The sequence below is a fragment of the Helicoverpa armigera genome, chromosome 16, assembly GCF_030705265.1.
Source record: "Helicoverpa armigera isolate CAAS_96S chromosome 16, ASM3070526v1, whole genome shotgun sequence".
Taxonomy (NCBI): Eukaryota; Metazoa; Arthropoda; class Insecta; order Lepidoptera; family Noctuidae; genus Helicoverpa; species Helicoverpa armigera.
The window spans coordinates 352716-370295 of record NC_087135.1 but is presented as its reverse complement, the minus strand read 5'-3'; the positions used below and the strand labels follow the sequence as shown (position 1 = coordinate 370295).

Here is a 17580-nt window from a genome sequence, read left to right as displayed (position 1 = left end):
CATCTTAATATTCAACGACAATAAAGAGATAGACATTCACTTGTTCAGCTATAATACTAAATGGATTATTAATTGTATGTTGAACTCATATAAAAGTCAATCTAGGTCATTTACCATGGGAAATGCTCGTGTCATACATTAGCAATACAATTCCCAGCAGTGATGTGACGAAACCTAATTGTGAACTACATACGCAATTTGGAATTTATAATCAGTGCATTGGAAAAACCGACCACATTTGTCAGGTTTTGAAATATCGCTTCGTACAAATAAACTTGTTGTTCCTTCAATAATATTTCTAAAACCCATTCAAGCGAGAAGCTTTCATGTCAGGCGTTTCAGGTGCAATTCTTTATTATTGTTTGTACGTTAAATACTTTTTTGCACATAGATTAGCTAGAGAAATATATTTGTGCAAAACAACTGCTCTGGCATGCTCAAGTTAATCTACATATTTGCTATCAAAGCATTTTCCTTTCATAGATGTTCCCCAATTTGGATAGGTCCAAAAACCAAACATACATTTGTATACCTACAAAATAAAGGGTCTTGACAGACAGACAGACAGACAGACAGACAGACAGACGGACAACAAAGTGATCCTATAAGGGTTCCGTTTTTTTCCTTTGGAGGTACGGAACCCTAAAAAAACAAATCATAAATCTTATATCTCTATTTATAACCTGAAACTATTTTCCTTGGCTTCGGAACATGTAATAACTCCGTTCGGAATGTGGTCTGAACACTTTCACTGTTTCCGAACGCACCTGGTTACGTAACAAGTTACGTTTTTTGGCGGCAAACCGTCTGTGAGCGTGCAGCAGGTGGACAAAAACTGTGCATGCCAACTTAGCGGCTGAAACCGCTGGAAAATCATGATTGATGTGCTGGTTTTTAGCTATAGAGTGGCAATTTTGGTAGTGCCACCCTCATGGACTAAGCGGGAAAAGTTACTGTTAGCAACGTTACAACCTTCTGTGCCCACAAGGTTATAGCGTTGCCTTCAAAAATTATTCCCAAAGTGTTTGACGAATTTCAGTTTTATAGGTGAAACAGTAGTTCAGAGATTTTGGAACATGTTAACTTATTGATTAAAAAACAATAGCGCTATTTTCCTATTATCCAAATTATTAATTTACAAATGCATCAGCATGATCAGTAACAGGCTGAAGAAGAAGTAGACCATTTTTTGCTCAACTAACTCACTTTTAATTCTAAAGCGCGCTGACATGACAATAAATCAAAGACTAGAGCAAAAAGTTCTGAATCATTTCTTACAGCGCTTGACACCAAATTCGCAAAGCTGCTCTCCTCGCTTTTTTTATAAGCGCTCAATTCACCGGTCGTGACATAACGGTTATGTGATGTTACGTCAGAATTCGCGCGGTGTTCGATATTTGAAGTTTTATTTACACTATGATTTCACTGCTGAGTTTTTTCAAGTCCAAGTAGATTGTAATGAGTGTACCCGGATTTATGGTACAGTGAAATTATCTAATGTAATCAGTATTAACTAGATTAATGGCTTCTGTGGTTTGGTCATGTTTGTTTGTTTTGTTTTTGGCTGTAATTGGCTAGAAATAATCTTGATGAAATTAAATTCGCATTATGATGTCGTTAAGGTTTCTCAGGACACAGTAACTTATACGCGGAAAATGTTGTAAGTATCTACATGCCTCATTATTATTGCTCTATATTTCACTTACGTTCAATTATGCATACACTTTCGTGTAAGTAAAGATTCCCTGAATTCTTGGGCGTCCGACGTCACCACACGATTCCAAACCAAATTCATCCTATTTGAATAAATTCCTCACAAAATTTCTACTCCAGTTTGTGTATGATGCGATGCACGCGCATGCATATTAGCAAAACGGTCGTGTTTTGTTGCGCCCGCGTCGTTACGTGACGGACGGACGGACGGACGGAAAGAGAAAGTGCAGACGTAATGCATGCTAATGTAACCGGTGTTAATGTTTTGTCACGTGGCTTAGCGTTAGTCCAAACATTGTTTGTGTTTGAAAATTTCCAATCAGACCAGCAGTTAACTTCCTTATCAGAACTAAAAGAGCCCTGGTCACTTGCCTGCCGGCTATCTACCTATGATAACTGCCTATACATAAGTGTGACAGTTCTATTATGTAATTCTAATGTCAGCTAATGTTAGTATCCCGGAAATTTTAAAATGATTCTTGTAATTGTACCTGGTCAACAAGATAAAAGTAAGTTTGTTAGACGACTAGCCAAACAGAAAAGTATGTATGCCAAACATGGACACAACAAGAAAAGGAAACGTAAAAGCTGTTTTTGCCACCCTCCACAAACAATATGAGTAAAGTTGTTATTGCCGAATCAAGTTGCAGCCATGTAATATTCCATCCAAGTTAGGAACGTGACAATAACAAAAGTCACTTGACATAAAACCCTATTTAAATATGTATACCGTTTTGAATGATGTGTAGGAACTTTAAATACAAAATAGGAACTTTTGGCATGAAAATACTTTCGTTGGTGGACCTTGTGAGTTGTGACCGATTTCCAGTTAAACTAGATAAAGCTTAAATAAAGCAACATTCATAACTGGTTTTCGGCTTATCGACCAAACTCAATTCATGACATTCGAAAATACAGTCCTTTTGTGGAGAATTCGGACATAGTTAGTTTTTGTGGGCAATTATAGGGATTACGCGCATGAAAATATGAAGTAACCTAAGTAATATGTATGTAAGATGAAAGTGTTATTAAGTAATGGGTCGTTATCAAGCGCTGGCGCATCAGATGGGGCGAATCATCGCTTTCTCTCGGCGCTTGGTTTCTAATAGGATCCGCTCACTTGTCCTTATGTAATGCGGACGTTCAGGATCTAACTAGACATTATCTTAATGACTTCATTTAGTTCTTTGTTCTAGCTAGACTAATCTGTTTTTAAATTGTCTGCTCGTATTAGGTAATTTAAATATCTAATACGAGCAGACAATTTATGTAAGTTTGAGCCCTTTGACAAAGTTTTTTTGTTGCAGTTTTCTTTGCATCACCGATATGTGTAGTATGGCAATATTACAAATGTCTCCCTTCTTTAACTTGGTGCCAAGTTTTACGCAATAATGTCGACATATCCATATTATTAATGGTTGTTGTTGTGAATGTTGGAATTGAATGCACGATTTCTCATTGGTATTTATCAACATTACAACTAAAGGGCCGCTGAACTAAACTCTAAGTGAACATCGTGACTCGCGTTGTGCAACAATCCTCTCATTGTTGCAACCTCATAGGGCAAACCATTTTAAGTTAATTAGTGTCAGTCGACAGAATACAGAGGAATTACAAAAAGTTTACTTACAGCTTTAGTAGCGACTCCATCTTCTTTTCCATCGCGAACAGTGAATCTGAAGGTTGTGACGTTAACACTTTGCAGAACGTGAACTTTGCACACTGAGAGTCTCTCCAGTCAGTCTGCTTCACCAAGTCCAGGGCTGCTGACGTCAGCGACGAAGGGCTCGAGCCTCCGTCCAGGCGCTGCAAGTCATCAGGCAGGTCCTCGTTCAGTGATCGCTTGACGAGGTGCTTCCGCTTCACTCTCCTCAAGCGGACGCCTTGATAACTTGGCTCCTTTAAGAAATTCAACACATCACGCTTGGCACGAGTTGTTTCACCGTCCGGTGACATAACAACGTATACGTTTTCACTTGGCATCTTGTAGTTGTCGTCGTAAATCTTTTGACTGCTAAGTATTTGCCTGTCGATGTCGTAGGCACTACCGAAGGATCTCTTATGTTCTTTCTCTATTTCCTCTTGAATGTCTTCCTCGCTCAATCCAGCACTGCGCATCAGGTTGACGTCTAACAGTCTGCCCATAGCAACTGCTCCGAGTCCCAGAGCCGCTCCACCTGCCATCAATCCGATAGCTGGCAACATACCAGGAGCACCCGAAGCTGCTGCCACTACACCAATTTTGTCTTGAGCATACCTCTGCGATTGGATTGAATTTGACGGATACAGGCCTAAGTTGGATGAAATCTTTTGCGTGGCCTCCACAATAGGCTCGAACACCGGCTGTGCTACTTTGGCAATTGGGTCCATTATGGGCTTGGTAAATTGTTGAACTGTCTGGCTGGCGCTGTTAAATGTGTCCTTCATGGAGTCAGTGAACCTCTTCCACAGAGAGGGTTCGGGCACTCGCTTAATGTACGCGTAGTTGTTGTACGGGTACCTGGCGCCTTGGTTCGGGCTGTAGCTATGATCATAGTACGAGAATTTGTTGTATTCATCTTCGTAGTATTTATTAGCGTTAATAGAGGACTGAGAGCGTTGCTGTCCGTAGCCATTGACTGGCTCCATGGGGTAGGGGTGAGCGCTTTTCGGTATGTTATTCGTGTAGTATTTTATTTTTCGTTCTTTGTTGTCGTAATTCTCCACGTTATCGCGGGTCGCTTTCGCAGGTTGTACTCCGAGCTCGGGGTGCGCGTACTGCAGGACAGGGTTTCTGACGCTCTCGTCGAAGCCTGGTCGGGCATTCTTAGGCGTGTACATAGCGGAGTTGGGGAAGCTGACCTCTCCAGGGTGCTGAAGCATACGTCTCTGGATGTGGCTCTCAGCGAATTCCATGTCACCATTGTGCGACCTCGAGCTGCGTCCACTGAAGTAATCACGCTTGGATTCTTGTTCGTTAATCTGCTTAATATACTCGATGAGTTTGGAGTTAGCAACTTTCGAATTATCAGCTTTAGTGAAAGGACCGTAGCCGGATTTGAGATAGTAATTGTCTTTTTTCTGTTTGTACGAGTATGGTGTGTTGTCACTCGTTAGGTAAGGACCGCTGTCAGAGGCTTCGAATTTAATGTTATCGAATTTCGTAAAGGGACCGTCTTTGGGTTCGAAGTTATCTTCCTTTGTGAAGGGTCCGAAGCTCTGCGCGGGGTCTGCGGCGGCGACGTCCGGGTACACGTCAGCTTCAGGGATCGCTTTGGGTGGAGTGTAGCCTTCGGGGTATGGGAGCAGCTCTCCATTTACAACTCTTGCGTTGCGCCAGGTTTTCTTATCGGATTCATCGTCTGGCATTCTTACGCCTTGGATTTCAGGGATGCCATCATCGCCAAGGGTTAAAATAGATCGGCCTCGCTTGTTGTTGAACTTTTCGATTGCCTTTTTAATATACATAGATTCGGAGTTTATGACGACAGGGTCTGGTACTTTGAAAGTCTTTCCTTCTCCCTCAGATACTTTGGTACTCACAACTTCAATATAAACTGGGTTCCTGTCGTTTTTAATGACTGGATTATGTGGATCAAACCTGTAGCTCTTAATGGGTCCACCGTAATCGAAAAGACTTGTTGACGTGATGTAAACTTTTTTGTTTTCAGTCTTTTTCTCGTTGTCATACGTGGGGTAGTAGTTAGAAGTTTCGGGGTCAGCTTCAGGCTTTTTCCCATCGTCCTGGATAACGGATTCGGGATATACCGACACTGGAGACCAGTTGCCATATTCTGCTTTAACATCACTTAGTTCCTCAGGGTTTTTGTTGCGATTCAGATAATAGTCGTAGCCAGCGAGGTCGCTGTTGACTCCACCCATGAAGCTTAATTTTCTTTGGTCCCTGCTTTCGGTTTTGTTTTTGTTCTCTTCTGTAGAGTTGTAGTTCGATACCGTTGTTCTGAGGGAGGCTGTAGTGGGCGCAGAAGTAGTGCTACTGGCGTAGGTGGTGGACTTATCCTTCTTCTTTACAATGAGCTGTGTGACATGTCCTGACTTCGTTCTGACATTGAGTGTCGTGGTGTCAAGAGGGTTCAGGCTTCTGGACACTTTGAGTTCTGTCCTCGTGGTCCGTGAGGGTAGGATGGTTGTCCTGATAGCCTTCGTGGTGGTACTGTTCTGTTCTGTGACCTCTGCTAGTGCGGCGCAGAGCAGCCACAGTATGGCGCCTAGCCGTATTACGGGAATCATCTGAAACAACAAACACGGAAGTCGTTAGTCCAGTTATGTCGACAGAAACATGATTTGTGGAACACTTATCACCTAATTGCTGTTATGTTATTTTAAAATAATTGTTATACATTTAATTAACGCTCTATATTTGAAGTGAAAGTGAATAATTTATATTTGTTTGAATACTCTTCACGGTAGCTGGTTTCCTTATTTTACTTCCTTTAGTTTTGAGTTAGTCGTGCTCGCGGCCAATTTGTGGTCGTAAACTTGGAAAAGTGGAGCGTCAAATGTCTTAATTTAGATTGCCGTTTTATGCTATTACAATGTTTACTTTCCTGGCAAAAACCGGTGATACCTTCTATCTTTAAGTTTTCAAATGAGATTTTGCAGTGGGTATAGATTTCCATTTCCTTATAATATAGAGGTACATAGATTTATACAAAGATTATAAAGAAAAATCGAAGAATGTGGTTAACATGAGTATAGCAGTAGTTCTTAGCTTCTTTTGAATTCGAATAACATAATGTGACCGCAAAGTGAATGTGTAAGAAGCGCGTACGTTTATCGTCGATCACATAATCACAAGTATCGATTTCTTTAATTTATCGAGTGAAGGTAAAAGTGTTACTCGGATGCTTTTACCGCGTATCGATCACGAAAACTATAGAAAATACGATGATCATGTGCCTAGTGAGTGAAATCATGATCTTACGCATTGATTCTGAACATAACGGATAGAAAGTGAGTATGGAGGAAAAGCGTCCGTTTGATGTGATTTCCAACATTTGTACTGTCCAGTACCAGTGTTGTAGTGATGATCAAATTACTCTGACTCTCTTTCCAGTATGGCTGAGTTTCTATAATCAAGCAGTACGCAATGGGTACAAATATAGGTAGGTAATCCTTTTAGAACTGTTAGCTCAAATTGGTCTTGTTTAGCTTAAAAGAAAAAAGTAGTGTAAGGTATTTTTCCCATACTAAGTATCAGTACCTCTGGCATTAAAATTTCGTTCACATAAATTTGGTGATGTAGTGGGATCCTAAATTAGTGGTGGTGACCGATTACTAGGGCCTAGTACCTATATAATATAATGTAAGCAGCAATGTCCCAAAGAATCACACAAATTTTTTTTATAAATCCCATAACTTTTGGAGAAATAAACGTGAATTATGTCCAAATCAGTTTAAAGATCCCTCATTGTTTTATCAGTTCAAAGACACCAGAAGAAAGAGATTTGAGACGGACACAAATGACACGTTCCCGTAAGTTCACGTGAGTGCAGCCAAGTTGCGTGCGCGCAGCTCGATCATTAAACTATCGTGTTGTCGAGCCGACCAATTGTATTGATTGGCTTTTGTGTGTATTCCGTCATCGTGACACCACGGACGTATTCGTTACAGGAGTGATTGATGATGTGTCATTAACTTTTAATTACTTAATGAATTTCAAACGCCTATTAGTGTTTGTTAGAAGGTAACAAAAAGAACAGTGTCTGTAGTCCGATACATGATTTTTTGTCAAGTAATATGTATGTATAATGTAAAGGTTTTTATGCTTCACGAACGATACCGACTATTAAAGCTGTGCTATGAAAAATAAAAATCTTCTCGGGTTGAATAGTGGCATCCAGGACTGCAGTATTCAAAGCAACTTGTCATACATACCCGTATATAGTGTAGTGACATGACAAGCTTTCTACCGACCGCTCGAACTATTACGCATCGATTATTCGCAATCGCATTGATTCGTAAAAAAGTCTGATTAGTGAGCGATTAGTGGTGGGCCATTAGTGGTGAAACTCGTACATATGCACTGATTATGTTTAGTCACCACCGGAAACAGAGGCGGACCATGAACGGCTACGTTAAGCGAGGCGATAGCTTTAAACTGTGCGTCACTCATTGTGTGGAACGAGTCAGCTTCTATAGCCATCAGATTCAATGTAGGGCATTTAGGTACCTAACAGGCGATGTATGGCGATGTAATCACTCAATTTCTAACGACTGTTATATTTCTTTAGTCTGAATTTTAAGTCGAGTAGTAAGCAAACACATTTATTCACGAATACAAATTGTATAGAAAGATAATATCTTTGATCGCTTTGTATATCTTCGCTTGACCATTGGAACACAGCTATCGGTATAATCAAAGCTAGCTCAACAGTCGTCGTCGCGTCGAGTCCGTCTCGTCGCATCTACGCCGCACGAGCGGTGAAAACTAGGATACGCAACTTATATGGCAAGGCTTATATTGAGAGATTATACGTTTTTATTGGCCATGGTAATGAGAGAGATCTTCTTTGATACATACCGAAAGTTTTTAACTTCATATCGGATAGTAGAGGTCTTGAATGGGGACGATTTCTTAGGCTCGGGTTAGCTCGAGATTTTCTCGCAATGGTAAGATTAGTGTTTGAAATGGCAGTTTGAAGCCTGCATATGTGACCTCAATATTTAAAATATGTGTTCTGAAATATACTGAATGTGTAATATTGATTTTTCTCAGCCTATTTTGTTTTGGGAAATCCACTAAACTGTAACTAAAACAAACTAAATCCCAGCTCAGCTTTCATAGCCCGCATCTGCGCAAACGCACGAAGGTAACGCCGAGGTTAGCGCGAGGTTTAACTGCACAATTAAGCACGCTCTGTTAACCGCCATATCTGTTTGTACATCTGTGTAATTATATGTTTGTCTATGGATCGCCTTTTCCGCTAATTAGTTAGTTACAGCTTTTTATTGTAGTGATAAATGGAAATAGGTTAAATAGGTGCCAAATGGGGGTATCCGGTGAAATAGCCATGGAAGTGACGGTCGTTTGCTTCAATCACTTCATTATTAGCTAATTGAGCAATACTGACTTGAAATGTTTGAACAATGTTTATTCATATGTTCAAGTGTTTTGTCCCGGGATTTCCACATGTGTTTTTTGTTTTGTATCGCTGGTTTACGCAGCCTTTAGGTTTATTCAAAATTAATGCGTTCTCGTTTCGTTGATTAAAATCTCTGGTTCGATCAGTTTGATATCTCTTAGGTGATATTTAGTGTGGGCACATCTTATGTTACAGAGATTCACACCTATTTAATGAATTCAGTGTAGGTAACAAATCGTAAATAAAATAAGTTATTCATGCTGCACTGGTGTATCTAATAACAATATTATTTGTGGTCACGTCTCTCGTAAACCGTGGAGTTACGATCATGCTGCGCCCGCGCACTCTTAGCGGGTGACCTGCAGTGACCTTTACGTAATGTTTAGTTAGTTAGGTCTTCTATTGAGTCATGCATTCCTATGATTCTAAAGTAATCTAAGCTCATTTGTGTTTAACATGTTATAAGAATTCATGAGAATTTTCTTTTTCATGTCTTGTTGATGCTCAATTGAAAATGAGTGTGTCCTTTGATAAACACAAAATCTGTTTCCATAGCTGCCTTTTATTCACGGTCTAATTTTCCCTAAAAAATGATTTTTCATTATATTTATTAAACGAGAACCATTATATCTTCTAGTATAGTCTTATTTTACGAGCTGTTCAACTAACGACATCAACTTGCTTACATAAAATAAATGAATATCGTCAGTGAATTTCTGAGGCACACAAAACAAGTGAAACCGAACTGTTCAATCTCGTCAGTAGTGTAAAGTTTCAAGCTGTGCGACTGACACGATATAGTTTTAATTTCTCCGCCTTCAGGAACTGGAGCGTTCAGTGAAATGCAGCCGGCGCGGGCGCACGCGCAGCCGCGACGCGTACGCACTTGTGGTGATCACATACTTTAGATTAAGTGTTCGTAAATTATAATCACTTTTTTATTAGGTATTCATGTTTTTTAGCATTATGATTTGCTGCGTATGTGATATTACAATTAAAACAATTTCTTCGAGTAAATGCTTTCACACATCTTGAAAGTCGTTACGGTTAGTCAAAAGGCATAAAGACTGACCAGTGGCCAGTCTTATCGAGGAGTATAGTGTTCCCATAGTAACTGAGCTGAGGTTAAGGAGTTAGGGAGCCACTACTCCTCTCAACAGCATTTAGTACGACGGAATCTGACCCGACATAGTTGGGCAAAGATTCCGCAGATGATGGATGATACGAGAGCTAAAGGTCAACCTTATTAAGGAGAATTGTAACTTTAGTCACGAATTCAAAGTGTCAATGATGTTTATCTTCCAAGATATGGGAATAGAGATGACACTTGTGTACGCGATAGTATCTTTTAAAAGTACAGAGGTAAACAAAAGTTGTATAATCTCATGTAAGTAGATAGTTTTAAGAAAGTATTGTAGCATTTCTTTTAAAGTAAACAGTTTCGTAACGAAGCTTTCACGTTTGTGGAAAACTGTCGCCTGCAGTTTTCTTTCTTAGCCATATCACCTGACTGAAATGTAATTAAGAACTTAAGTTATAAGAAAGTGTTTGAAATTACCCTGCTTATCTGAAGTTATGATTAACACTAACTGGGTCACGCCGGTTTGTTTGTTCACACCGCTACGAAGTTTTCCTCCGATTGTGATGTCGTATGTAAAAGCCTCGGTTCCCACGCGGCGATGTCTAGAAACTCCAACCTATATTGTAGTCTGTTATTAAATTTTCTTCCTTTGTGTAGCGATGTCTTTGACCTCATTTAACAAAAGGTTTCTTTGCACTTTTTGTTCGATTGAGTAAGTCATTGATCTGAGGTAAAAGTGTGCGCTGGGAAAATGTGGTATTACGTAGTTGTGCACAATGATTGTATTGCGATTGTTACAGACAGACATTGCGTATCGATTCTACTAACATATATTTTCTTTTGGTATCTTCCTTTTTATGTTACTGTTCGGAAACTTTAGGTAACGAGACGTCATGGAGTGCCTTAACTAGTTATCTCTTGGCATTAAATTAAAACTTACTCAAAACCACGTTCATTACCTACCTACCTAATTGTGTAGATTAAATATAGGTATTTTTGGAAACTAGACCTTCAATACCTGATGTAATTCAAGCCTACCTTTTCATTGACCCACAGTTTAAAGCCTTGTAGTCAAAACTTGTTGGTAGTCGTGCATGACTTAAATAAGGATCTGTTTTGTATATTAATCGTGTTTCGTGTGCACTATGTTAGAGTAACCACGAGTGTGCATAAACTCTCATTTTCTAGGGCCGTGGATTTCACTTTCCATGGCGACCGGCCAGCGGGGTCAACGACCGCACCCTGCGCATCCAACCTCAAAACCACACTAATGGCACAACTCAGAAGGCTCACTTTGTCCATAAAATATCTATACTAATATTGTGAAGCTAATGCTGAGAATGTTTGCTTAATCTCAATAGCTAATGATTTCGAAAAATATTTCAGTGTTAGATAAATAGTCCATTTTCCGAGGAAAGCTGTAAGCTTCTTTATTAACCGAGTGCGCGGAGTAGCTCAAATGGAAGACGGTCTAAAATTGCTGGTATATCTCTGATTTATATTGTCTGTGACAAAAAGTCAAAGTCAAATCATTTACAACTTTTTATTCATGCCCTGTTAACACTGGACCTTCTGCCCATTCATCTCACTGTACTCTGCGCTCGCGCAAGTGATCATTAGCCAATATTAATTAACTGATGAGCAGATAAGCGTAATGTTTTGTTTTCTTAATGTAAGAGTATGTTGTACCTTCTAATTAAGCTTTACGTTTCAAGGAACAGATAAGATGTAGTTCGTTAGTTTGCGGTGCTCGTGGTTAAGTTTAAAAGATTTAATTTATTGTTCTTTTCAATCGTTAAGGTTTTGTAGGTCACGCAGAGGAGGGACCGAGACAGGGCATTGTCTTTTAAATGTCAACTTGTAGGAAGATCCGGCTGAAGTTGAGAGATTCCACGATTAGGTACCAGGATGCCTTTACTGAGAAAGAGCCTGCATATCAGGTAGGTTTTTATCATCTATATTTAAGGTTATTGATTAACACAGTACATGGGTAATTTGCAGTTAAACCGATGACTTCGTTGACTTTAACTAGAAGCAGGTTATTCAATTTAAATTGATTCCCCTGAAATCCCTTTATGATAAACGCCGACCAATAAATTACTACAACTATAAACTACAAAATTACCATAAGAAATCCGAAAGTCAAACAATAAAATGCAAATAGTCAAACACTTGAGACTATACAAACAAGTGACTTATAAATCAGTGTCAAGGCGTGCGCGGGCGCTGGGGGCGGAGCCTCGGCGCGCATGCGCGGCGCAGGTGCCATTGTCATCATCATCAGGTTGGAGCGAAAAGCGTGACGGTGAGCTTTTTCAATAGTAAGTGTTTCTATCTCTAAATGTAGTGCAAATTGTGAAGTGATCATGTTGTGGAACAGGTTTTCTAAAGTTTTCCTAAAAAAAAGTATTTTATGAGCCCTCGTTCAATATTTCCTTAACCTAAGCAATATAACATAGATGACCTTTTTTGCTTAAATAAACAATTATGTTTAAGGCCGGATATCAATAAACAATCAATACAAAGAAATGTCGCCACAAATAAATCGAACACCAAACGATTAATATGGTCATTATTCAAATGGGTTTCCCGTAATTCCGCTACCCGTAACGGAAGCTCGCACATAATTTCCGCAAACTTAATTACCATAACACTACATCGCTACCACCTTACGCCTACACCGACATACTTAGCGCGGATCCAAATAGCCTATCGATTAATAACTACATGAGCTTACATGACACGTGAGCTAGTTAACATCTGACCAACTTATAATACAGCCTCCAAAAACGGAAGTATTATGACTACATATTACGAAACAGCCAAGGAAACAGAATCAAAACCCAAATAAGAAAGCATCGCATTCCAATATAATTACAAAATCGATCGACGTGTTTGCTTTGGGCGCTAGTGAAAGCAGTTGCGTCATGTTACGCTGATTGGTCGCCGCCGCGCACGACAGCGCCCGAGCGCGGCCGACTCGGCCCGAGCGAGCCCGACGCCGCCCGAGCGTGCCCGACGCGGCACGAGCCCACCCGACCAACGGTTCCCACGATTTAACATTACGCGACTCGTAATTACTAATTAGAGAGTTCAGTTTTTGGAGTTGGACATAAAAGTCACTGTTTTGGCGTAACTCATAATGAATGCTGAGAATTTAAAGTTTTTAATGGGGCCGTCCATCATTTTCACACGTTTAATGTTCTAAGTAGAACAATTTGACGGGTTTTGTAATAATGAGTAGTAACTTTCATCTAAATGGACTCGGCTTGTAGATGGAGAGATAAAACTGTTCGTCACGCAGGTGTGCAGATGTTCGCGATAATCATTACTTAATGCCGAATGTTTCGATGATTTATTAATCCTGTGATATTGGTTTGTTTGATTGGTTAATAGTATTTACTTTGGTTATGTCCAGGTCTTAGATAAGAAGCAAAAGTAATAAATGCCAGTATATTTGTTGATACAAAAACGTTTACTAATCATACAAGCACCTCAAAGTATAACCTAATATATGAATTGGGTCATAAACGTTATGCAAATTGGAAATATCTTTGGAAACTTAATTTCTTGTAGTTAAAGTACTTACTAGAAAGAGAAAACTAAAAAAGATCCTTTTTAGTTTATATATTTATAGGTTTTCTATTTACCTCCCAACAGTTGTATTTAAGTACTTTTTACTTTTGATTTTATGATGACCTTTTGATGCAACAATTACTCGAAGTTGAAAGTTGAAACCTTCGAGGTCAGGTTATAGCCTTTACATCTAGATACGCGTATTGAACTAGTGGGAAAGCTGCTTTCCTAACCTCTTGATATGCTATGCACTCCGGGTTGATATGACAACCATGCTAGGATAATATTATACTAATTTCAACATCTCATAATATGCAACTAATTATCGATGAAAATCAGACATTCACATAATAAGGTGAAAACTCATTTAAGTATGTTACAGAAATTATAATTTAAGCAGACACTTACTATAGTCCTACTAATGTTATAAACGCGAAAGTTTGTATGTATGGATGTATGGATGTTTGTAACTCTTTCACGCAAAAACTACTGAATGGATTTTAATGAAACTTTACAATAATATGAAAGTTTACAATAATATAGCTTATACATCAGAATAACACATAGGCTACAATTTGTAAACATATTGTTCGAAATACTAAACCTGCGCAGACGAAGTCGCGGGCACCAGCTAGTATTAATATAAGCAAGGTGAAATGACACCATTTATTTCAAAAGGCCTCAGTCAATTATGCCTAAGTCACATTAAACTCTTATATGGAAGAGATGGCCAAAGGCTAAGTTTTATGATCAAAACACATGTTTAGACCGGGTCAGTGTACCATGTATTTTGCGGCAAACCAGTTCAAACGTAAATAATAATTAACTTTCAGTTTCGACGAGCCCATTGTGGTGGTTATCTGGCCCCAATTCTTTGGTCGTGTGTTCATAGTATGACGTTTATAGGTTTTTAGGCATGACTCGCTTTTTATGGCTAACGTTATCAATTAAGTTAAATAATTGTTTTGTAGTTATGACTTTTGTATGGCTTGCGTAACACATGGTATGGGGAAAACCCACTTGAAATGCATTTAATGACCAGCAATAATTTATGAATCCATGTTTTTCTATAGCCTGGTTGTATGTAGTTTTTGTATTTTTCTTTAAGACACTTTATTGCGATAAAAATGTTTACTTTCTTCAATCATTATACATATGTGCTATAAGATTTATTTTCATTTAACTGAATGAGACAGATTTAGGCCGCACACTGTAAAATTGCGAAGTATGAAACGTAGCGTGAACTATAAATCTTTATGAGTAAATTATTATCATTGAGCAAACAAATATACATTAATCTGCCATTTTACCTTCACTGTAATATTTGCTCAGAAAGAAGAGATAGTGCTAAAATAGAAAAGCGTGGAAATTTTTATTTTACCTTACGAATATTAAGTTTACTGGTTATTGTGTATTTAAATAAATATTTGAATACGTTGTAGTGCTTTTGAAGAACTCGTATTATAACAGACTGTAAAATAGGTTTAAATAAACGAACGATGAATAAAACGATGACAGTTTTGATAAATATGTTCTATATACAGTTACTTACATAAGCGTGAGCGGAAAATTAATATTTACCAAGAGCTTTTCTTTAAAGCTTTAATTAAAACATTTAATTAGTTACATCTACATACCTTAGTACAAAAAATAATCCCTAAATCACTAGACTCTTTTATTAGACACTAGACTAGATCATTTTATTCAGCAGAAATCAGATATTATGCCTACAAAACAGCATGACAAGCATGAATGGAGGAGACAGCGGTGGGTAATGTCGGCTATTTGGATAATGACCGCCCGCGGTGAAGTGAAGCGGCGCCGCGGCTACTAACTAGTGCGTGAACGTTTTCGACTTACTTTCGATGGTTCTAGCTTATTAGACATCATACTTTTTCTGTTATTATTGTGAGGAGTTTATTTTTGTGCTATTTTTTGTACGGAATTACGATATGATATAATGATGATTACACGACTTTAATGGATTTTCTTATATTTTAATCACTCTTTTTATGCTATGTTTTAACCCTGAGGATCATCATCGCATCAGTGTTTTACTTGGAGCGACTGCGTATCTGACCTCTTTAACCCATTTACCTGGGTATCCCGAATGTCCAATCGTACACCAATATAATTTATACTGTACCCAATCAAATGATAAAAAAGTAACAAAGTGATCAATAGGCGCGTATCACCGGTACAGTTGAGTGATGTAAGGCGCGTTTCACACGAGAACATCGTTACACAACACCTGACATCTGGGCCCGGCTTTTTGTGCCGTTTGTTTTGTAGTGGCCTGATCGCTCGATATCGGATGATAATAGATTGTTATACGGCGGTTGAGTCAGTTTTACATGTTCAGTGCCTAATTTTAAATGTTTACTTGCATAATACATAATTTAAGATTGTTCTTGCATATATTATTTAGGATTGTGAACTTTTTAGTTTGTTCTCTGATTAGGGAAGTTCCAGTTTACGGAAACGAAGGTTTTGAAATCATTTGCATCTCAAGTTAATAGAGCGTTTAAACATGCAGAATAGATTAACATTAATCATAAGTTAAAGATGCAACAATTTAAGTTATTTTACACGCAATAAAATTTCGCCTATTCTGTTTTAACATGTGTTATATTCTAAGCACGTACAGCATTGCAATCGATGTTTTTATGTGCATTATTTCCAAATGCGCATGCGACTGAATGCTCACGAGCTCATTACGATGGCGGGTCAATGCTGATGACGACACGCGGGGTTTTATTGAGAATTATCCTTAACCATGCTGCTTATAGTCATTATTTAATAGACTTATCTTTGGGATGCACGATTTGTGTCTTTAAAATTGTGAAGGAATCTTTGGCAATTCGTATTGTTTTTGTAACAAAGGCAAATTCCTATAAGCTTTGTATGATGGCTACAGACGTTTTTCAGGAGGCAAATTAGGTGTATCTGGCATGACCTAATAAAATCTTGATAACCTTTACCTCATTATTCCAAAAATCCTTCTTTAGGTATATGTATTGTGAAAAGTTAGAATCAGTTTTAGTGGATTTGAATTCTTTTTGTGGTAATCTATTTGATAGAATTGAAGACTTGACCTCACTACGGACTGGCCTTTATGTACCTCGTTGCAAAAGATGCTTCAAGAAATAAGGTAGGTCAGGAAACCAACTATTTTATATTCGAAAGGAAATAATCTATGAATTTCCTGTACACAAGGAATTTGGATGAACAATCTGACGAACCAAGTTAGTTTTACCTCGCATCGTAAAACATCGTAATTATAAATAGTAAAGCGCTTGAAGCCGCGATGTGCATCAGTTCTCAGCGCTGCAAGACTATCGCAGAGGCCATCAGCCTGACCTATTTCTAGTTTTTCTCAACTTTCGAAAAACAATACAATTTAGTGCGAAGTTACAGCGGCTCGAGATGAGGCCGTTGACTTATCATCTCGCGCGGCAATTACAGATCAAACTCTTTCTTACTTAGTGGGGTGAATGCAGTTTTTATAACTCATAAAAACATTTTTTTAATTTATTACGGTCTGAGAGCTATACTTTTACTTCATGATTAATTAAGTTATAAACAGTGAAGGTAGAGTTCATGAACCATTTTATTCGAACCAGATAATAGATCAATTTTAACATTAACCACGATTCAATAAATCGTTTATAGCTTAACAATTAATCGTACATTTTCCTGTACGTGAGAAAGGCTGCGCGTTTATGGTTGAAAGTTTTCTCGCATGCGATGTAACAGTCATAATAGTTGATTGATTATCGGGCGGCTCGCGTCAGAAAGCGCGTTACGTAACCCGGGGTGAGTGCAGTCAGTATACTCACGGTGCGCAGTGTCCCGTCGCGTAGAAAGTGAAAATATCAGCGCAAGCGCATGCTCCGCCTGCACTCACTTTCCTCACACCACTCTCACTCGGATCCCAAGCCTTGCACACCGAAACTATTTATTTCAATAATACAAAAATCCAGTTGTATAATTGTATATCACTGCGAATTCGCTGTTCCGAATTCCGAATAAATGTAGTGTCCGCGACAGCTGTGTGTGTGTGGTGTCGGCAGTCCGTGCCGGCGCGTCAGGTGCGACTGGCGGTGAGAGCGGCGCCCGCGCACC

The 17580-nt window shown here is 38.8% G+C and overlaps 1 protein-coding gene across 1 annotated transcript in view; it reads right to left on the bottom strand.

Annotated features, from left to right (window-relative positions):
• LOC110369842 (uncharacterized) overlaps positions 1-17580 on the bottom strand; it is a 20036-nt gene extending 2456 nt beyond the window's left edge. The window contains exons 1-2 of the mRNA XM_021325415.3: positions 17295-17580; positions 3344-5943 (exon numbers count right to left, since the gene is read on the bottom strand). Of these exons, the coding sequence (XP_021181090.3) occupies positions 3344-5943 (2600 nt within the window). The 5' untranslated portion in view covers positions 17295-17580. The remainder of the gene's footprint in view (positions 1-3343; positions 5944-17294) is intronic.